Genomic DNA, 23,092 nt, shown 5'->3' with positions numbered 1-23,092 from the left:
TCAAAGTACTGAAACATTTGTGTAAAAAACAGTTTGTAGTGAAAGCCAATCTACATCAGTAAAAGCACAGAATAGTTTTCAGTACTTTTGTAAAAAATAAACATTGCAAACAACAATGAATATTTGGACAGGATGAGTGTTTGGACTGCAGGAAAATTAGAATCCTTCTTGAATCAGAATTTGTGTGTTTGTGGCGTGGTCTTCATCGCTCCATCATCTTGCTCTCCAAATAATCACCCTGTCAAGTTGTGGTGCAAAGCTCCTTTTGTCGCCGAGTTTTTCTTCACACTGCGGGTGTGATACTGGTTTCCATGTTGTCTTTGTGTGACGCTAAAGAAGATTTGAAATCCGATTTAAGCAGCCAAGAGTGTTCAGACTGAGACAGATCTTGAGTTATTTGAAAAAATCGGATTTCTTTTTCTTTTTCTATATGGATAATATGGATTATGCCAAGAAATCAGATGTTTTTTTCTGGCCGTCAGAGGATGTGCAAAGGTGTTCAATTCAGAAATGCCAAGTGTAAAGTCACATGACCTTAATTAAGGCAACATTTAGGTTATAATGTGAACAAGAGCCCAGTATTAAGGTACTTGTCCTGCAACAAATGATGTATTTTCTGTACTCCCATAGTGGCCAGGAGAGCTCCTCACACTGCAACTTTAGAAAACATGAACCAATACAAACACAAAACATATTTTTATTTATTTATTTCATTCTTTGCCTTCACTTATTCTGCCTCTGCATTTTTCTCTGGCCTGCATCTGAGCACTGAAAACCTCAGGAGGATTAGGATGGTTGCTAATGGCAGTAGGAATTACCATAGTGTATAAACAGAGAGCAGTGATGATGATTGGTCGTGCTGTGGCATTAACTGCCTGCTTCTGGATTCTTGCTTGTGTTTTTTGTCAAAACGGTCCGTTTATTCCGAGCTGTTCTTCCGTACAGATGGATGCAACGACGTTGTTGACCTTACTGTGACTCAGCAGGATGGTTGATTGTTTATGTTGCAGTTAAGAAGAGGAGACTTTCAGACTGGAGACATGAGTGTGAGCGCATGTGATGTACGGAGGCGGACACAGTTTCACTGGGTTATTTTGGCAGCTCGCTCGACGTTTGTAGACATTTGGATTGAATAATTACACAATTATCTGTCTGTATGATGTCGTTTCCTTATATTTTTGGAATTAATTGAAGTCTTGATAGAGACAAAATGTAAACATCCTGCCACTTCACATCAACAGTAATATTCATTAAAATTAAGGTTATTTATTGTGCATTTTAATGGCTGCATTCATGGTGATGCAAACCCACATGTTAGACTGCATTGCGAGAGAATCATGAAATAAAAAGCTTCTCTTTAATCTGTGTTTAAGGATAACTTCTACCTTGGTGGACAATAATCTAGATCTATTTTATCCTATTCTATTAGACATATATTAACAAAAAACAAGTTAAATTTTATGTTTAGTTTGTTTAATTGTTTTTATTGTTTTGAATATTAAATTATGAAGTTACACTTCCTGTATTTGACTTAACACTTCACAGCTACTGCTGTGTGAACTCGGGGTGCATCGCAGCGAGTGTGGTAATTGATAAAAGAAGCCCACCGTTTGCTAAAGCCACGATCTTACAGCTGGTTGTTGTTTTCTGTCAGTGCACCTCTCTTCTCCAGGCCAAGACCCCCTTATGCATCTGGCTCCAGATTTAAGGAAATGAAGTCTGCTTAATCCCTGTAATAGACGTTATTATTTTCTCATTTGATTTAAATAACACTGGGAACAGAGTTTGTGTCTGAACGATGAGGAGAAATATAACTTTTCTTGATGCCTTGTGTTTGCCCGCGGGTGATGTCATGGACTGCTCTTAGTCCCAGTTCCCTTTTCAAAACCACTGGACTGAATCCTTCAGTGTGTTCATTAAAAAAATATGAAAGAGCCAGATTAAAAAACGGTCTAACTTACGTCCATAACAGTGGAATTTTTTTTCCTTTGCCACACCAAACAATTATTTGCAGGTCGTCATGACAATTGAGCTGCGTTTCTTCTTCACTGCATCTCCAATCCCCCCGAATGAATGAGTGCGAACGTTAAGAGAATGATGTCAAGTGCTTTTCAGCTACACATCCCCTTTCATAACTAATCTCTCCTTCCTCGGGGAGAAAGAAAATGAATGTAGCAGTAATGGTGAGACCCGATGAGAAAAATGAATGTTCTCATTCTGGAAATTCGACATTTTCATTTGGGGTTTGGGGGTTGGGGGTCTGATCAGAGAACACACACAACTCAGTTCCCAGCAGATACGCTACATTAATAACCCTCCCCACACTGCTGCCAGGTGTCAGCTCGTCACTGTCTGAATGACTTACCTGCTTGTCTGTTTTGGGCAGAAAACAGGAGCCCTGCCCCCCATTTTGAGCAGGCACCACTGACTGACACCTTGAATGCCGTTTCCCCCCCTTATTAATGTCAATTTGCTCAGCAAATTGCAATCGGATCAGTTTTTCTTGGACGGTGTAGTCCAAGCGGTATTTTTGCTTGTGGTCGGGTGTCCATTTAGAAATAGAGGGGCGGATCTGAGACGGCTTGTCCACCTGAGCGAGATGTTTTTAAAATATGGTGGGTTACGTATGAGGGCGCTGGGCATTAACTTAAACACGGCTCTGTTTTTCAATCCCCGATTTCCCAGCAACGTCCTCAACAGAGAAACTCTTCATCAGAATAACTTCTATATCTGTCTGTGAGGAGAATAAAGAGGCAGTTTTAATACCATGCTGCAACAAATGCTCGGCCTCTCTCTCTCCTACGAGTTGCATCACATGGACATAATCAGCTTGCCATATTTTTTTCCCTCTCTCTCTCAGTTTCTTGTTTCAGTAGAACTTCCCTCATTTCCCGGCACTGGTATCATCGGTGACCCTGTGCTGTTCTCTGTTGGAGTGTCAGGATTACGCCAGCTTTTACATTCGCTGGTTAGCTCCAATTGTATGGTGGAAAAAAAAAAAGAGGTCTACGTTTGAGGGAGGAGGGCCAAGCTACTGGAATGCCAAGACAAATGGCCAACTAGGCCAGCACGAGCATGTGGAATACATTTTTGCTGTCCGAGCTTGTTATTCCTGTGTTGTCAGTGATTGTTTGGGCTACTTAAATGGCCGATTTTCTCCTTGTTGCGTCAGTCACCTCTAGTCATTCCTCAGCCGCTCTCGGGGCTATGATATGCCCTGCGTGCTGTGATTTGAAAAAGTCTGCAGGTCAGTGAACTTTTAAAAGAATTAGATGGATCATGGAGTATGCGCTGCACCCCTGAAGGACACGTTGATCAAGAAAGACGCGGTTACATGTTGAGGTTTTATTTTGAAAGGGACTATGACTTGAAAGAAAGAATAATATAAATAATAATTTGAGTATCTTCCTTTTTCTTTTCCCTGGAGCAGTTACAAGACAAAGTGCAGTCGTATTTGAGTACGACTGGAGAAAGATAAGGGCACAGGCTCAAGTGAAAGCTTAGTGGACTGAAAGAAAGAATTTAGTTTCAAATCCTCTAACCCTCAGTGATTGTCAAGTACCACATTAAAATGCATTTGCTGCCACATGAACACTCAGAGAGTCCCATTGCTTCACTTTTCTGTTGTGTTTATGTAAGCACACTGCTCTAAAGATAGCTAATAGACATTCAGCACTTCATTTTTTTCCCCCCTCGTCCTCATCCATCAAAATGAATTAAACTTGGCATGTCAAGCCTTGTGCTACGGATTCCCATGGATTTCAGGAGAGCCCCTAACGTGCTATTTCTTTCCTCGTCAAACACAACAGTGACAGTGATGGAGGTTTTATAATTTGTGGCAATTATTAGGTCTGCTGTCTGGAGACATGACACATACTCCCGCACCTGTTTTTGTAATTCACGTCGAATTTCACTGTCACAACCGCGGGCCGAGCAGCGAGGAAGGTGGAGGAGACAGACAATTACATCAGTGCGCCTTCGAGTCAATCATGCCGCTATTTTGTGTAGATGGATTTGTAATGATGAAATGAGTGTCGTGCGGAGCACACTTCGGAGTTACATTGCCCTAGATATCTGGCTGTGCACTGTAGTGGAAAAGGAACACATGGAAGTGTTGTGATATGATAACTTTATACCCTTGTGTTCTTAGAAATCTTAGAAATTGAAATATTGTAAAAAGCTTTGTTTGGCACCTCATTCTCTCAGTGTGAATGAATTAAGTTTTTTTCTTTACTTCTGCTCACCACTGAAATATCCCTTTTGCAGGAAGCTCTTTAATATACTGTATATTTTCTCTGGAAGGAACTTCTGCAGCATCTTACATTTTGCCCTGGGCGACGCTAGGATTTTTCATTTGGTTTTCTGAGTTATGTATTTATGAGTGAATATTGTCTGTCGGGCAAATATTATGTAAAGAATCACCTTTTATCTTAAAAGCATTTTTCTTTTAAAAACACATTAGTTTTAAATGACACATTTTAACTTCTCTCTCACTCTCACTCTCTTGCGTCTGTCTCTGTTTTTCAGACGTCACTCGCCACCAGGTTTTCACAGGAGGCCTTTGGGAAGCAGTACAAACAAACCATCGGCCTGGATTTCTTTCTGAAGAGAATAAGCCTTCCAGGTGAGACACCTTCATAATCTTTTTTGGGAGTGTCTGCTTGTTTGGAGGCTCTGCGTGGACACGTGCACTGTGCTTTCACGCAGGGGCAGAGATTGCGTTAAGACGGCTGTGCCTTGATGCTTAGTGCCCGTTTAGAACTGGGATACAGAACTGACCTATTGACCTATGCCTCAAAATGTGTGTCTGGACTTTCTTTTAAAACTTATTTTAACCATAAAAGTGCCAGAATATGTCCTATGAGGAAGTGCTTTTGCCCATTTTTCCAGAATAACTTTCAATATCTGGCTGTTATTTACCATTTACTGCATGTTAAAATAGTGTATTGACCAATTTTTTTATTTTTATTGAGTCACGAACGCCAGATTTTACATGTTAAATTTTAAATTTGAACAGTAAAATACATATTGTGCCAAAGAATGGAAACTATGTACAGGCGTTTTTTCCAACTCTCTCCTCTCTGGTGACAAAGACGCTGATTTGCCGGCTTTCTGCAACAGCGCGAGTTAAATTACCGTAATAACCACACGTTGGCTTTCACGTGCGACTTCTCTGCTTTCCGAATCCGTTGGGATTTTTCCGATAGCACAAACCGTTGCATAATTGCGGTAATGCAAAGTGCATAAATGCGTCGTCTGCGATACGCTCAGTGGCAAAGGATTAAAAAGACCTAGAATGTTCATTGACGGTTAAACAGGACCCATTGATGCAAAATAATGTTTTATCTCTCATATTTTCTAGTCCTACATTGCCATTTCTTTCTTCTTCAGGTCAACTCGGGTGCTGAATGTGAATTTTCTGGAAGCTTCTTATTGTCGAGCGTCTGCCACTTCTCAGGGTTATTCACCCTGAAAGCTCCCCCCCCCCCAGAGCACACATCATACTTTTTTTTTTTTTTTACTCCACAAGGCCAGTGGACAGTTTATGTCTTAATGGTGGAGCCTCGCTCGTAATTCTGTGGGCGCAGAACAGAGTAAATACATTAACATTTTACATCCATATTGCCGATCCCCAAGTTCAACTGATCTTTGTCCTGCACCGCATAAAACGCTCATGTTCTTATTTATTTACGTTGAACCCACTGAAATAAAGCCACACACTGTATCCCCCTTAGATTTGTAAAATAAATGTTTATTGACAAATGCTATATTTAGACTCCATTTTTACTTCCTACCATGTGAAATGGGGATTTTGTCAGCATCTTAAATGGCGTTGCTCAAACGCTGCCAAGGCCTAAGCTCCAGAAATCTGCAAAGTGGCTCCATTCTTTCATTACTAATAAAACAACATTAAGCGAGGGCAAATTAAGTGCTAAATGTAAAAGTTATGCTGATTTGTGACTTGGCCGAGGGATTCTATTTTGATTTTGTGTCAGTTTCAGCTTATGAGACTTAGAGGAACTAAAGCCCCAAAAATGTTGTGGTGGAGTCAGAATGAAAGAGCCAACTAAAAGCACAGGCTGGGCTCAACTGTGTAAAATGAACTTGAACAAATGCTGTTAATCTCTTTCCAGTAAGTTTCTTTCCTGAAATAATCAACGATCCCTCAAGCGTTTAACTGGAGGCTCTGTTTAAATGTGGCTTATACACTGAACGTGTGTATCACTGGGCAGCAACAACACAAGGTCTGACACCAGAGTTGTTAAATGTCCCATTTTATGGGGAATTGGGTGTTGATGAGCTGATGAAGAGGAGGGTGGCTCTGTGAGGTGGGTGGTCCCAAACTTTGTTGGGACCTCCACCCTGCCTTGTATTGGAGAGATTGTGTGGCTCTCTGGGTTTCTGTGGGGCTATAAGGGTCTATTGCAGCGGGGGGGAGAGAAGCCTATAGCCAGTGTTGGCCTCACTCTCCATGAAGGCCCGGCTTGTCAAACTTAATGTACATTTTCCAACGCAGGGAAAGGTGAGGTGAGGCCGACTGGCACACAATAGCCTCCTCTGTGCGTGATTTTTATAACAATGCCCCGTCCAGATGTCCCTGCCAAACCAGCGAGGTGCAAGTGGTGACGGGAGCAGAGCAAAGGTGAAATTTACTTGTCACACTCAAACTTTCAGAGGCTGTTTTAACTGTGTCGTACTTAAACGTGGTCCTTTTTTGACCTTATTCAATACAAATGACCTGATATTAGAAAAACCTAATTATCCTGTTTGTCTGGTTGAAACCCAACACACCCACATAATGAGTTTGGGAGTCTAATAACTTTTACAACTGGACCCAAATTGGCTCTGACGCTCTGCTCTCGCTCCGCAGTTCCCACCCTCAGGCGCTGACCCGAGCACGGAAGATGGAGGCAGTCCGCTTAAAGATCTAAATATGTTGACGTTAATGGATGGTTAGAAATTTTGCTCATTATGGCATCAACTAACTACGGCGTCAACCTCGAAAATGCCCGATACTGACAATTTCACCGTTTACTGTGGCAGAGATGCCGCGTGTGTGAGGCAGAACTCTCTGTGAGCTGAAAAAGGTCAGTGCTGTTGAGTCGACGTGAATGTCAGTAACATAAATAAAGCTGGTGTGTGAGGATGGGTGGGGATGGCTCTTCAGCCATCATTCATTGCACCGCTCGGCGTGGCTTTACATTGACACTGTATAGTCTGGATGTAGTGACTGTGAACCTCAGCGTTTCCTTTCCCTGCTTTATAAAGGGGACTTATGAAGGGGTTGAGTCGTCCAGCCGTGTCCACAGGGTACGCTCTGCTCCCCATCACTGCTCCAGCCCAGAGCTGGGCCCTCATCACACCAACATAAACTCCTCGCTGTCTGGTCCTTCCTCCTCCTCCTCCTCCTCCTGTTTTTTTGACTTCTTTTTTTTTTTTAACCACCCCTTTCATTTTCCAGAGGAAGAAAATATTTATTTGGATTTGGTTTTTGTGCCTGTCTTTCTCTCTCCCCCTCCCATTCACTCTTTCCTTCTCTTTCCATGGTCATAAGGACAGGAGTCTTCTTTTCCTCTTATTTTGTGTTTAATTATTGCTATTTTCCTTAACAGCACATAATTCTCCTCACTTTCCCTGACTTGGCAGGAAATGGCACAATGCAAAGAGCTCTTCCAAGGCTAATAAGTAATCATTTCTCTACTGCCAGTGTATCGAGGCTGTTTAAATAAGAGTGTAAGCGCACCTATTCATGCCTCTCAATCTCAGTGCTGGATATTCTTGGATGTGAGGTGTGGGTGAACCTGCCAGGCCAGAGTCCTTAACATGAGAGATCGATCACTGACTTATTGTTTCCATTTTGTATATCAACAGTGTGGAATTTAATGATAAAAAAAATTGACCAAAATCATCAATTATACAGGCAGCTGTAGCTGTTTCTTCAGGACAAAAACTTAATTATTAAAAAGGGGGAAAGAATCTGCTATGGAAAGCCACAAACTGTGGAATTTTGACTTTTGTTCTCAAGAAAAGAAAGAAAGAAAGAAAGATCTACCCCCACTTCATAGAACTGATTTGTAAATGTGTTTTTCATTTGAGATATTGATAGCATTCCTGTCTGTTTCTCCCCCACTGCAGGTAATTTGAACGTGACCCTGCAGGTGTGGGACATTGGAGGCCAAACGTTAGGAGGGAAAATGCTGGATAAATACGTATACGGAGCTCATGTAAGTCATAGCCCGTCGTCCTCTTCATTCTTCCTCACAATCTATCTAGTGTTTGTCTTGGAGACAAACGAGTTTGACTCCATCAGCCTCAGGAAGGATAAGAGATTCATAAATATACAAACATAATGACGTCCCATATGGTGAAAAAGTCACTGGACTCCCGTCTGAAGAGTTATTATTAGAGCTTTGGGAGTTTTCATTCCGAGGCTGCCACTCCCCACCTGTGCAGCCAAATCATAATAAACTATCATTTGGATTCACAGTGGGCATCGCACACTTCAACCTTTCTGTTTGACATCAGACAACTTTATATAAAACAAAATAGTGTGTGTAAAACATGACTCAAAGTTTCTTCTTCTTGGATTAAAAAAAAAAAAAAAAAAAAACCTGAGGTGAAAATAGGCCGTTAAATGATCTTATTTACTTTCACCTGTCATTTACATATGTCAACACACGCATCAAAGGAAAGGCAAGAGAGAGGCGACAAAACATTTAAGAACAGTGTGCTGATTAAAATGACAGCTGTAGTTTTTGTCATGTGCCGTCCGCATCCAGAGTGAGAAGTGTTGCTGCACACAAGTGCTATCTGTCATCCGCAGAATGTGTCCTTGTCTGAAGAGGACCTAATTAAAGATCGCAGTTTGTTTAATGCACCGCGGCACTAAGCAAACAAGACCAACAGCTCTCGTGAAGCGAGACAATGTGACATGTAGATTCTTTTCTATTCAAAAACAGTGTTTTCTGCACTGTATTCTCCAAACGTGTCTGCTGCACTTCCTTGACTGTCTCACAGACATAGTTGCCACAATGCAACACTTTGCTTAGGGAGTTTCTCGTCTGGGTTGCGTGAAAACTTTCACACCCATTGTTCACCACTGTGCGTCCTGTAATCAATCATGGTCGCTTCAGAACGACTCGCCGTAATTGTCAGAGGGCGCGAGCTGTCGTCACCGGCTCCACGTGTTGTGACAGTGCGTGTCTGCGCGGACAAAAAGCGACAGACACCCCCCTGAAGTCATGTTGCATCATGCAGTAAACGCAGAGACATTTACCTTGGCTCATGTTCATTTTCTAGTTCCTGGAGAAATAACAGAGTAATGAAGTAGTGATAGCAGGCAGTTGAACTACGAGATTATCTCTCTCGAGTCGTGCCAACAGTTCTTGTATCGCTGTTTACTCGTTGATTAAATTCTTGTATCGCTGTTCACTCGTTGATTAATTAATGTTGTTATAAAGCAGCTTCTGGTGTTTGCTCAAAAAATGTCTCCCGCTTGTTATTGCAGCGTTGGGGATTACGCTTGGGAGGAGGAAAGTGTTTGTAGGTAGACGGCTTTAATTCATTAGGTCAGGCCGTAGATAACCACATCTGGTTATGTTGTTTGCAAATGTAGTGTTTTCATTTTTAAACAAGAGCCACTTTGAGTTGCACGGCCTTTCTTTGATCATAATAGTGCATGACTGAGTGAGTGAGTGAGTGAGTGTGTGTGTGTGTGTGTCCCCTGTCTGTGTGAGACTGTCCCCTACTCTAAAAAGAGGAGCAGTGCCACCTACTGTTCCCATGCTCACCCATGAATATAAGAATAAAAAATCCAGCTGTATACTCGCATCCCTAATTCACCAGAGAACTGATGTAAATGTGTGACGTCATTAAATGTCTTTTTTTTTCTTTCTTTTTTTTTTTACCAACGCAGGGCGTTCTCCTGGTGTATGACATCACCAACTACCAGAGCTTTGAGAATCTGGAGGATTGGTTCGTGATGGTGAAGAAGGCCAACGAGGAGTCTGACGTCCAGCCTGTCGTCTCCTTGGTGGGCAACAAAAGTGAGTGTTACACGTAGACATCGAGGAACAACACCCGATTTCCTTTCAGGGTTGAAGAAGCGCTACAGCACTTACACTATAAAAAACAGATGCAGGTTTTGCCACTCAAGTTTGGATAGGAGTTCATTTTTATTTCTCCTGAGTAGCAGGAGATGACGAGTGCAGAGTTTTTCCTCCATTCTTTTCCCCCTGACGTGTTAGTTCACTTTGCGTGTCTGTGTTTGTGCGCGTAGGAGTGAGTGTTTGATGGTAGCAGACGTGTTTGTTAGAGCACCAGATAACTGATCGGTGTGATAAGCCTGTTGATAAGAGAGTCAGGTTTTGGAGCGATGGGAGAGCTGATGTTTGTGAAATTGTGGGAGTGAAGGCCAATGATTTAAGATCCCCGGGCCAATGGGCTTAGGGCACCGCTTATCAGTAACCCCCCCCCCCCCAGTCAATACCCACCTGCCCCCTCCTCACTCAGAGCCCGCGCTCCTGACCAGAGTCATTGGTAAAAGAGAGGAACTGGACGTTAACCAGACGACTCGCCTCCTATCAGCCTGCGCCCATCCGCCCATCTCCAAAATAAAGAGTAATAATGATGACTCTTTTTAAACATCCCCCTGACAGATGTGGAGTCATGGCGGCTGCCGTGTTATTGTAAAGCGAGGCGTCAGAGTGCGTGTGTGTGTGTGTGTGTGTGTGTGTGTGTAATGGTGACTGTCCACCATCCCGGGCAATGATGAACGGTCAACAGAGTGGTGCCTGCACACAGGAAGCTCTCGCTAATGTTACTCAACAGGGACCACAGGTCACGGTTTAATTCGCCTGTCTGGAGCAGATTCCCTTGTCTTCGCATCCGTTGCATCTCTTAATGCCGCGGCTTTAACGTTGGGCGCCTCTGTATTTAGGCTAGGTTTTGGGTGTGTGGTTGAGTGTGTACTGTAATATTTAAGTAGTGTACATCCCGCTGTCAGGCTCACTCACACGTTGGCTCTCCCCCTAATGGCTCTTCTCTTGCTGAGAATGGCCCATGTGTGTGTTTTCTTTCTGCTCCTACGAGCTGAAAAAAGAGAAAACAAAATCCCACACAGATTGCCCCACGAGGAGCAATCAATTACCTTGTGAGACTTCATGAAACCCAGGAAACTCCCATCATCTTCTTCTTTTTTTCTTTTTTTAAAGGGACCTTGAAGAAAGTTAGTCCAGCTATCGAGTTAGAAACGTCCACACCTAAAGTTTTGTTTTACTTTGTCTTCTCCGCACCCAGTCTGAGCTTTTTGTTTGTCTTACACTGAAGAGCGTCTACCCTTTTTTTGGTAATATGTATATATATATATATAGATATATACCACTTTTCTTTTTTCCTCCAACCTGAATTCTTGGCACATATTAACAGTAAGACAGAACATATGAATGGATACACAGCACTCTTTAGGGAGCAGAGTTTAGGTTTCTTTTATATTGTTCCCATGATGTTTGACTGAGTGAGGCAACATATTTGTGACAACCGAAATAGAAGTACAGACATAACAAGGAGCTTATAAAAACACTACAGATTTATGTCTCCGTGAGAGCTTGTCCTCGGGGAGATTTTGTCATTTCACCACTCCGAAATTTTTAGTGCGAGCGCACAGATAAAACCGGAGGTGAACACTCATGCGCATTGACTTGTCGGTGAAGCACACAGAGTTGGACACACAACAGCTGAAAGGCTTATTTTCACAATCTGATTCAAAATGGAGTTAAGATAAGATAAGATGGTCCTTTATTAGTTCCTGCAGTGGGGACATTCACATTGTCACAGCATCAAAGATAAAGATAATAAATAATAAGTGTGCATTTCCACATAAAAAGTAGAAATAGAATGAACATTATAGACAGTTACCAGAATATATACAGCACAGCCTTGATATTTACAGTATAAACAGTGTATTGCACTTATGTAAAGTATATTATATGTATCGCACGTGGGATGAGACGCTTCGTGTGGTCTACTGAGAGCGCTGCTTGTTATTAACAGTACATGAAGCTGCCTAAAATGTCCCCAAATTCCTCCACGCATGCCTTGTGATTTAATTTAAACACTGTCTTCTTTACATAGTATACTGTTTACTTGTAATCGAGCCTATGGACCAGACTAGTTCATTAATGATGCTGCTGTCCCCTCCTCTCTCCTTACATTGCCCTGACTGCCCTCCTGTGCCATGTCACTGCCGGGGGGGAACAACCTTCCCTTTCTTTGGCTTAGCATGGCCGGCTGAGGTTAAGTGTGCTTGTTAAGCACCAGTGTGCTGGACTCCCATGCCCTCTGCATGCCGCCCAGAGCCCTGTGTTAAATAATGGCACCGCTTGTAACAATTCGCAGAGGAAACCAGTGAAACGTTTTACCGAGGGCACACACACACACACACACACACACACACATGTGCACGGCAGACTCTCACAGCTGCGCACGGAAAGAGACACTCGCGTAAAGAGAACACACTTGCTGATTTTTTTTTGAGAACACATGGGCTAAACTCTTGGGCTTTTTTTATAGGTTTATTATAGCGCAGGCCTGCCGTAACACCATATGGTACACAGGTTCTTCTCAAGAGAGATGTTGGCTTGTTGCACACTCGTCTTCCTCCATCGTTCGAGTGTTTCATTTTTAGTGGATTGAAATGTGTCGTGTGTTTTGAGTGGCATACTGTTAGGAGTTACTGTTCCTACATTTTTTGACTCTTCTTGTGTGTCATAATAATAACATATATTATCATTTTATGGGACCATCTCCGTTTTAAAGTGACCCGTGTTACTTTTGGAAATGGCTGCACATATTTCGTTGTAGACATTAAACCTGCGTCGTTTATCAAACCAATTTGTTTTTATTAAGTGGGGATCGCAGGACCCCGTGCTCGCTTCCCATTTCTAGCGCTCTCTCCCTCAGGAACTCCAGAGCATCCATCATTGGCTTGTACAGCCCTTATTTGGGTGACTTAAATGGGTTCAGTTCTCTTAACCTCTCCTCATCACTCATGGCTTCTTACTCCAAGGTTCTAACACTGTTCACTGCCGATCCACTCAGGCCTGCCATGGGAAACGTTTCCTGCCGCAGGGAGATAAGGTCCCTGCATCAAGACAATTAGTAGACTTTGTCTTACCCGCCTTTCTCTTCTGCTCTGTTTATTATTCTCCTCCGTCGTTCTTCTCCAGGTCCCTATCTCGAAACATCTCTTAAAACATACTTGCTCTTTCATTTCCATCCCCTTTTCAAACACTTACTCTCTCAATCACACTCGTGGACTCTTCTCTAAACTCTTATCTCTCGCATGTCTCGGCTAACACTTCTCTGCTTACAGTACCGTCTTTTCATTGGCTCCGTGTCCCCGTTGTGTGAAACAACATGCGCGTGTTTGCTTTCGGCACGCTACAGCAGAGCTCCCTGCATACCGTTACCCATCGCACTTCTCTCTCTCTGCAGTTTTCCATCCATCCATGTAAACGCTGGATCTCCCCTAACTCTTGATTCTCGTGGAGCATGTCCTTACCACCAACATTGTTGGTCTTGAGTTGTTTGCCCTCTTGGCAAGGACTCGGGAGGAGTCAACCCAACCCCCCTTCCTCAGCTCTCTAACCCCCATCACCTCCCTGCCCCAGTAAAGCTGCCACAGTTCCTGTCTGTTCAGTGTAGGCCTGCACATTTCTTAATAGAGAGATGCTCAGAAGTCCAGGAGTGCAAAGGAGCTCAATGTGCTTCTGTTTTTGGTTTAGCTCAAAAATGTTTTTCCTGGCTCAACCCACTCCTACTTAGGTCCTCTTACAACAAACTAAAAGGTCCTAATTGCCCCCAAGGGAAAGGTTTAGCCACAATAGACATGTGGTGGGACAAAAGCCCAGTACTCTTACCCCCGGCACCCTCACCCCTCCCCAGATAGAAGAGATGAACACGTCAGCAGTGTCTGTGTTGCATTGTGGGTAGCGTGACCACAGGTCCGACACTGTAAAACATTATATATCCAGTATATAGACCCAGTAAGGCATGGCGTATGGTCGGGTAAAGACCTGGAATGTTTACAGTTTACAGCGAATCCAGTGTTTCCTGTTTTTCTTCACATTTTATTTAAGGTAAAGGTTCAGCTGAGACGTGTGGATCAAATTGTCTCGGTAACCGCAGTGACTGCGGCGCGCTGTCCTTCTGTAGGTCTGGAAAGAGAGATCTGGATACTGAGGGTTGAATGACGAATGACTGCCGTGTTACTCTGCGGCTGATAAGTCGGTGTAAAATCACAGCAGTGATTAAGAGAAATATCCAGACACATTTATTTAAGCCTGCTCGTGCAGCAGATAGGTGGTCCTTTCCTCTTCACACAACTGGCGATTCTTGCCCAATGAACTAAAAATGCGAAGATTTACTTATAACAACTGTTTGACCCAGATCTGGTCTCTCTGTACTCATCCCATACTGACTCTCATGCCTGTCGAAAGCCTGGAAAGTCCTCATTCATTTTAGTCATCCATAAAGCAAATATTGTTGCACATGCAGTAGATGATCAGTCTTCGAATACCTTCTTGTGTGGTAAGTCACGGGCCATTTGAGCTGCACAGCACACAGCTTAGCCACCTGACCTGAAGGCAGCCTGGAACCCTCATCACGCTCATGGCTGTGCTTTATTTCTCTGCTGCTCCACAACATTGATATGGAGGAATTCCTGGAAGGGGCCTTGCTGACACAGGGTTGGGTAAATAACCGATTGATCTGGACACACAGGCATATATATATGATAAATGTATGGGAAATATCAACATTTTTTCCCCTCCTTTTTTTTTTTTTTAGTTAAATCTACTTTGGTGTTAAACTATGACATCACTGCTCCTGCATCAGGTATTTTACTTCACACTTGCTCAGACAGTCGTAGACTTAAGGCCATTGGAGGCTTAATAATTATCAGTAGACTTATAGCAATGCATACAATCATGAAGGCCCCCCCCCCCCGTGCTCTGTGTAATTATTATAGCTCATAGTTACACTGCCACCTCACAGAGGCATGTATTACTGCTCGCCCATAAAAGTCCACTTAGTTTAACAGCGACAGGAGAGCTCAGAGGACACGGCCAGTGAAACCCCGGGCAGCGTCTTGTGCGGTCGTCTCAGAACTGGGTCTTTTGTTCAGTTTTCACGAGTCCTGTGAGCCCGTAAACCCAGTAAGGCCCTCAGCCGAGCGTTTTACTGTAGCAGTGACAGACTGGTACTCGCAGAGCTACCGTGTCTCTCACATCCTCCGACCGGGGAGGAAGACGACAACATTGTTTTACTAGCCGCCGCGGAGCATCTGATTATGTTTTAAAGTGTGAATTGTGCACGTGTGTGTGTGTTTTCACAAGCGCGTGTCCGCACGTCGCTTCACGACAGACAGATCAAATGACAAGATGAGCTGTGATCAATGAACTGTCGACAGAACACTTCTGACCTAGTGGAAAGCGAGTCCCCTGATGGTCCCAGCCCGTTTCAGGCCACCGGGGCAGGGGCGCCGCAGCACAAAGAGCGCTCTGTCTCTGTCAGGATTCCCCCGAGGACTCCTGCACGGGCCCTGCTCACCTCGACAACACCCGTCTAGTAACAGCACTTCATCTGTCTGTACTGCGAAAAAGTCTCGATAATATCTTGCCCTCAAACTTTAATATCCCGATTGTTGTTTCAATGGATTTCACCACAAGTGTAGTTAAACTTATACAATGTCTGACGTTATTAACACCAACATAAGATTGGCTACAGACTGCTCCGATATTGTGCCACTACTGTGCACTTTATGCTGGAATTATGATCTGTTAATGTGAACGGTGATATGAAGGTCTTTCAAGATTTTAGATTCATTTTGACGTTAAACATCGTTATTCCCATCAACAGTAAAGGAAACTTTGCCAACAATATCTACACTGTCTAATGAACGGTGCAAGAATGTGCAAGAGTGCAGTCTGTTAAAGTTGATTCTGAATGACTGCATAGTGTCTTAAATGTGGAGAAAACACACCATTTTCTGTGCACTTCTGTATGGCACTATATTCCTATAAAAATAAATGAAACTGGGAAGTAGCCAGTACGCCTTTGAAGGGGAAAAGTAGTTATTGTATGCAATTTCATTATGCTGTCCATATTTTAATGCAAGTACAGACTTATCACGCCCTTCATATTTCAAAACCCACAGAGTTTATGAGCTTACTCCAAGCCTTGTAGACCAGTTGGTCATTTTAAGTGCTTCACATAAATTCTACTAGTCATTTGTTTTATTGGCCACTTGTGCTGTGAAAGTTAAATCAATGTCTAATTCAATCACACATCACACACACACACGACTTTTTAAAGAGGACCTATTTTGCTTTTGCCTGTTGCCCGTCGCACACGGCGGGGTCCAAAAGTGCGAGACCACTTTCCCATGAAGTGGTCTCGCACCGTGTATAGTGTTGTACTCTCAGATGTCCACATTAAATACGGCCAATGACTCAAATAATAAGGCAAATGTTTGCAGAAGTCTCGTGTGAGATCAAAGCTCGGGCGGCGCATGGCTCCGAGCACCAGGTACTTGTGGTCTTCTGCAAATGAGATGATGTCAGTTTATCACTGTAATTTTATATATTTATGTTTTAATCAGCTCAGTACAGCCTTTTCTAAAAAAAATAATAATAATAAAAAAAACAGGCTAAATGAATAATATGGCATTTACTGTAGTCCAGGATACAAATACCTGACAGTGCAGGTTTACAGTCGTTTGGCAACAGCAGAATAACACTTAACTACGAAAATTAGCTTTTATATTTCCTGACGGTACATATTTTCCACTTTTTCCACTAACTATTAACAGCAACTCTTCCAAGACTTACTTTGTTTCGCGAGCAACTCTTGCAAGAAATACTTTAATCTTTGTATTTCTGTCATGATACCTTACTTTTGAGGTCCTAATCCTTTGACTGCAGCACTTTAACAGATAGTCCGGGTTTTTTAAAGAGTAATTTTTCAATGAACGTTGGTTTCAAGAGTGACAATCCTATCAAATCAAACTGTTCTATAATGAAAAGTATCGTTACATAACGTATGGTCTGAGGGAGAAAAGCAACAATTATGGCGCACAATAATGTGGTAACTGAGGTACTGTTTCTGTGACGGTCTGCCATACTTTTCTGGACTAGATTGTGCTGTATTTGACTGGATTTTGGTGGTGCTCATTTGTAGATTAGCTCAGTGCGGTCTTTTATGGGGACTGGTTTGCAGCATCATTTGCTATATGTCAAATTAGAAATTCAAGGTTGCCGTGACTATCCTTGGTCCTTTTAAAGCCATTTTCAGATATGAAAACTGGGTCTGAAAATTCTTTAGAGCTTGCCGTTCACATACATCAAACACAGCAGAAGATTGTCTGGGTGAGATGAGCTAATAACAGCAGGATAATGTGTGAAACATTCAAGCACAGGATTGCTTGAGCGTGCACAACGTAGGACACTCACTCGCTGTAAATGATCCAGAGCAGAGTTCTTACACGGACTTGCTCAGACATTACCCGGATTCTGACGAGGGAGCTGGCTGGAGAAGTTCCGGATAATGTCTGGCACGACTTTTGCGGATATTAAATAGAGACTCAAATCGTTGTTCATGTAAAGACCTACGGAACAGATCTGGGATGTTTCAAAACTAAATGGTGCACGGTGAACAATTCTCTCAGACAGTTATGAGTCATTTCATTAGGAGTTGGACCTGGTCTGATAAGCCATGGTGTCACTGTACAGTCTGACTTGGTTCATGGTCGTCGCTGAGGCACACCCTCTTTACAGGGCCTTAAAGGCATAGTGTGAGGTAATGTTGGGAAGTGATAGGTTCTCCCATGGGGTTGATTAGCTCAACCCTGTAACTTTCACTTAATGGGATATGACCCCTCAGAGCCCCAACTCTCCAGCAACGCACGCACATCCAACCGTTACTACCACACACGCGCACACACACACACACACACACACACAGTTCACACATTCCTACCTCAGCCCTCAAACTCCCCACAGTACCAACTGCTGTTTAGTTTAATGCAAGGCTGCCGGCAATTAACTGTGTTATGTCAAGCTTATTCTCTGGCTGGGTAAACTGTTCCAATTGGTCCCTATAGCAGCCGACCTGGCAGAACCGTAAGTAGGTGTCTCTGTTATCACAGCATGGTTTTAAAAAGCCCTGTGAGGATTGCGCTGTATGTTTTACTGCTAATAGCTTATTGTTTTTGTCTTAGCAACATTTGTTGGTGAAGTACAAATGGGAAAAAAAAAATCCCTCATTCAGAAAGGGGTGCCATTTATGGAACCAGCGGTGCCTCCCAGATCACAGCTCTTAAAACCGAGTAGATGATGATGAAATTGTCGGGGTGTGACGTCTAAATGGAATATGAATAACCTGGAACAACAACCTCTGTCTGTCCCACTAGATGTACACTGCCATTAGGTGCTCATTTCTGTGTCTTTTTTGACACAGAATTAACTGTTTTATTAACAGTGATCTCCTCACCACATGCAAAACAAGTCTCCCACATCAACAGTATTTTTTTAAAGGCATTCACCGCATCCGTGAATTAGTTCCACTCAATATTTAATTTGACGTATTAAAATATTCATTCATTGGAGTGGGTTTTCAGTGGGAGTTTTTGTGTCTTCTTTCCAGTGAAGGTGGAATAGCAAAAGCATACTCGAGGCAGAACAATCCAACAAAAAAACCAACCGCCTAATTTCAAGTTTAAAAAATGGAAACCTCTCCAAGTCTGGCTGTTTTTTTAGGATAATCAAGTCTGCCAGTAAGAGGATTCTTTCCATGAAGGATCTAAGCTGACATCCCCACAGACACTAATTTGTGGAGAGGCACATCCATATTTTCTTCTCATTTGATTGTATTCCCACTTATTTCATAAGTTGCCACAATAACAAACTGTTTTTTTCCCCCCTAATTTATCCACCAGATATTAATCTTAAACTGTTGTCTTGCAATTCCCTGTAATGACAGGCAGACCTTTTAAATAAACAGTGATGGTGACCAGAGCGAGGGAGAGCCATCGCTCCCGACGAGTGATGATCCCCTCCGCTATCTCTATGCGCTCGTAGGCCTAAACAGTTTATTTCGTGTTTGCAGTCACTTCCTCGGGGCTGTTAAGCTGATGTACAGTTTGACAGACACAGAAGGAAACCAGATCGTCGGAGGAAGATTGTTTTGACCTGATAAGTAGAAATGGGTACATTAGGGAGAAAAATGGAGCATAACACTGAAACTGTGGGATTAGTCTTGTGTGCATTTTACACAGACAGATGCCACATGCTGTTAAAATTCTTTCGTGAGAATGTGGGCCCAATTAGAGTATTTCTTGAGGAGCCGCATGCGCGTTCACACATCAAGATCTTGAACCTGAAACTGCCACCGTGGGTTTACGGTTTGTAGCTGTTGAGGTTATTGCAAAAGCTGCTTTCAGACATGAACTAGAGGCCGGACATTTGTCCTGCCAGCTTTTCGAGTCAAACTCCTGGACACGTTTTGAATGAGCTCATGTGAGAACACGGCAGGAAAAGCTCTGGATAATACTCCGTGAGTGAGTGGGTGGGTGGGTGGGTGAGTGTTCTGCCTCCTGCACGCTGAAGCTCGGAGCCGCCTCTCGCTCGGACGCTATGGACATTCTCCTCTAGGAAAATGTCTGAGGAAAATTTTTTTGCGGAAATAAATATTTGTAGGATTATTTTTCTTGGTTCGTTGGATTATCAAAATAGTTGCCAGTGACATTTTTTTTTTCAAAAGACTATTTAATTAATTCTGGTGCTGTTGTAGTTCTGTTTAGAATCAGCTTGATTTAACCTTTTTCTACGACCGTATGTGCGATGTCTGGGTAGTACTTACCTTTTGGACCTACACTGACGCATCTTCCCGAGCCACTTTGTTAATGTTGGCTAATCTGACTGTGACACATGATTGATAACCTTTCCCAAGTGTGCAGGATCCAAAGGATTAGTTGTGTTTACTCCTAGTAGCATGCTGGGTACCTCCGCTGTTAATGACTAGAATTAATAACCTGCTGACGCCTATGAGACAGCTCTGTTTATGTACAGGCACAGACATGACAGTCTGCCCTGGATGTTGAGTAGTTGTAAAAGTGTCAGCCCCTGCCCAGAAAGGTTTGTGTTTATATGTCACCTATGATGACGGTATAATATTTAGTCTAAATTTATTCTTTCAAACTGTTTTTTTTCTCTCTCTTTGGATTAGCCTTTTAACATTTATGGGGTCATATGGCTTACTGAGATATTAATAATACCGGATTAGTGCAGTGTTTACATTTCTTCCATGATACGTATCTCTCTTTCTCTTTGTCTGCTTCTCGCTTTATCTTCACACACACACACACACAGGCGCACACGCACACGCACACACACACACACAGACACACACAGACTAAAAAGGGGGCATGAGAACGGGGTAAATCCTTGACAACTTCAATGAAACCTCACACAAAGAAACGCAACACCGTACAGTAGCCTGTATGCACCAGATAGCGGGTGTGGCCACCTTTCTGCACAAAGCCAGAAATAAAGAAAGAAGCTATTACTTTCAGTGGCAAGACCCCCAGGTGACCCTCTTCATCGACCCCGGCGTGACCCCGTGAGTGAGGAAGGAGAGAAGCGAAGCGCCTGGTATCAGTGCACGGGAGTCAAATGCACAGACACACAATCACAATAGCTAAAAAGGAAGGCGCTGTCATTGTGCGCCCGCGGTAAATCAGCGCAAAGGTGACAGCCCCAGTTCTTGGGCCGCTGTGCCCACCGTAAGGGCCGGCGCGCTCATAAGTCAAACCGCTTTCTCCATCTGCACTCTCACTGTGAGTGTAGCCTCAAGACTTTGGTCACCCACGTATTGTTCCTTAAGTATTCCTCTGCAGCTGGGCTGGTTTGTCTGTTTCGGGTCAAACAGAGGTTCATGGCTTCAGGGTGCAACTGTACTAGGCTTACACTGAGGAATGTGTCATATCAAGCTCTCATGCCAGCTGGGAAGAGGAGCTTGGGGCCTCTGAATCGACATTTCTATTCTCAAACACACATACTCTCCCCCTCCATGAATTCAATGTCGCAACAAGTGGCCTCTGCGGCAGCATAACAACTGAATTACACTTTTGTTTTCACATCTCTTTATGTCCGCCGTCCGTGTACACTAGGCAGACCCCTTCCATCTTAACTCAAGCGTAAACAGTTATCTTTTTCTGTTTATGTTCTGATATGTGACAGTTAACCCCGCGAGAGTGCTGTGTAACCAGTGCGTAAATCTATCTATCCATCTCTCGTAAGTTTGTGTCTGACGCGTCGCGCTGTGTTCTGTCCACAGTCGACCTGGAGCACATGAGGACAGTGAAGTCTGACAAACACCAGCGTTTCTGCCAAGAGAACGGCCTCGTCAGTCAGTTTGTGTCGGCCAAAACGGGCGACTCGGTGAGTAACCCGGCTGGCTCAACAAGTCGATGGTAAAGTGAATATCATAATCATGATTTCTGTCTTTCTCCAGGTGTATCTTTGTTTCCAGAGGGTTGCTGCTGAAATTCTTGGTGTAAAGCTAAACAAAGCAGAAATAGAGCAGTCTCAGGTGAGCCACTATAGCATCATTCTGTTCCATTTGTTATCTGTAATGTTGTCCCTGAACTAAAAGTCCTGTGTGTAAGAATTAGTGACATCTAATGGTGACAGAAGGACTTTCCTGCTCACCCCCTCCTTTTCCTGAACATGTCAGGAAACTAAGGCGGCCTTTGAATACCAGATAGGATATCGTTCTTTGATTGTGTGGTGAGCTTCTGTTTCAAAATGCTTATTCTGACTGGTCTGTCATCAGAAACATGCACGATGGTGGCCTTCATGTAGCAAGATACATTTAAAATGCTTCATCTAAGGCAGTGGTCTCAAAGTTGCGGCCTGGGTGGCCCTCCAAACAATATCAAGTTGTAACAAGTTCATTTTGCATCATAAATATGTTTTTTTTTTATTGTGAATATTGTTGCATATTAAAACAAGCACTTTTATTTTGAAATGATCCAATCCAATCCAACTTTATTTGTAAAGCACTTCAGTATAAAGACAGAAAAGCTCATACGAGGCAATGGAGTACATATAGAAAAGGAATCAATACAGCATATTGATATATCATTTTGAGCTCATATCGTCCACCGCGACTGTTGCTTTTCCCAAAAAAAGTTGGCTGTTTTTTTAATTGACTGGCCCCCGACTGACCAGACAAGACACTCAGTGGCCCACAGGTCATTGGAGTTTGAGACCCCTGATCTAAGGTGATGGAAACCGACACGAGGAGTGTCTGAGGTCAATGGAGGTCACCACACACTGTAAAGGACCTTTTGCTTTGTAAACACGAGTTTGTTACGTCTGCCTCCTGTAATGGTCTGCGCGCCGCAAACACCGCCCATATGTAAATATGCCCACATTGAGCACATTAACGCGTGAAGTCAGGGGTTAAAGGTAGGCAGTTGTCGGGCGTGAAGATCGTCCGCCTGATTTATTTCCATTATCTCCCACTGTTTTGGGCCAAAAATGGGGTCTCGGCTTGCCAACCAGACCAAGGTGCGTGGTGGTGGCAGCTGCAGGATTTACAAGGTCACCTCCCACTGAAGCATTAATCCTGGGTCTGATATGAGCAGTTGGAGCCACTCTGGCTGGGTAGTAGTTGATGAGCTTTGGGGGGCTACAGAGAGGTCAGGAGAGCATGTAGGGGAAGGACTGGTCAAATTCTCACCAGCACTGCTGCTGCTGACTCACTCTAAATGACCACTGAGTAATGGAGCTGTTTATCTACTTTCTTCACCCTCACCTCCCTCGATAGCTCGGTCAGTAAAGGAAAGTGCTTTAATCCGGGGCTGATCGTGCCGGGTGAGTGGCTGGGTAAAGGTTGTTCCTCGTGGAAGAGACCAGTCGACAGAAACACTCACAACTTGATCAAATCTAGAGTTAGCCTTAATGTTGGACAGGAGTAAAATCACTGAATGTGCATTATCTGGATTGAGGACACCATTGTATTCCATTTA

The 23,092-nt window shown here is 43.3% G+C and overlaps 1 protein-coding gene across 2 annotated transcripts in view; it reads left to right on the top strand.

The window, feature by feature from the left end:
- rab28 (RAB28, member RAS oncogene family) overlaps window positions 1-23,092 on the top strand; it is a 28,488-nt gene that overhangs the window by 1,353 nt on the left and 4,043 nt on the right. For both annotated transcript variants that reach the window (XM_058650391.1, XM_058650392.1), the window contains exons 2-6: window positions 4,528-4,624; window positions 8,137-8,225; window positions 9,917-10,046; window positions 21,394-21,497; window positions 21,571-21,648. In XM_058650391.1, the coding sequence (XP_058506374.1) occupies window positions 4,528-4,624; window positions 8,137-8,225; window positions 9,917-10,046; window positions 21,394-21,497; window positions 21,571-21,648 (498 nt within the window). The remainder of the gene's footprint in view (window positions 1-4,527; window positions 4,625-8,136; window positions 8,226-9,916; window positions 10,047-21,393; window positions 21,498-21,570; window positions 21,649-23,092) is intronic.

The sequence above is a fragment of the Solea solea genome, chromosome 14 (genome assembly GCF_958295425.1).
Source record: "Solea solea chromosome 14, fSolSol10.1, whole genome shotgun sequence".
Taxonomy (NCBI): Eukaryota; Metazoa; Chordata; class Actinopteri; order Pleuronectiformes; family Soleidae; genus Solea; species Solea solea.
The sequence above is the reverse complement of the archived record's forward strand: the minus strand, read 5'-3'. Positions and strand labels throughout refer to the sequence as shown.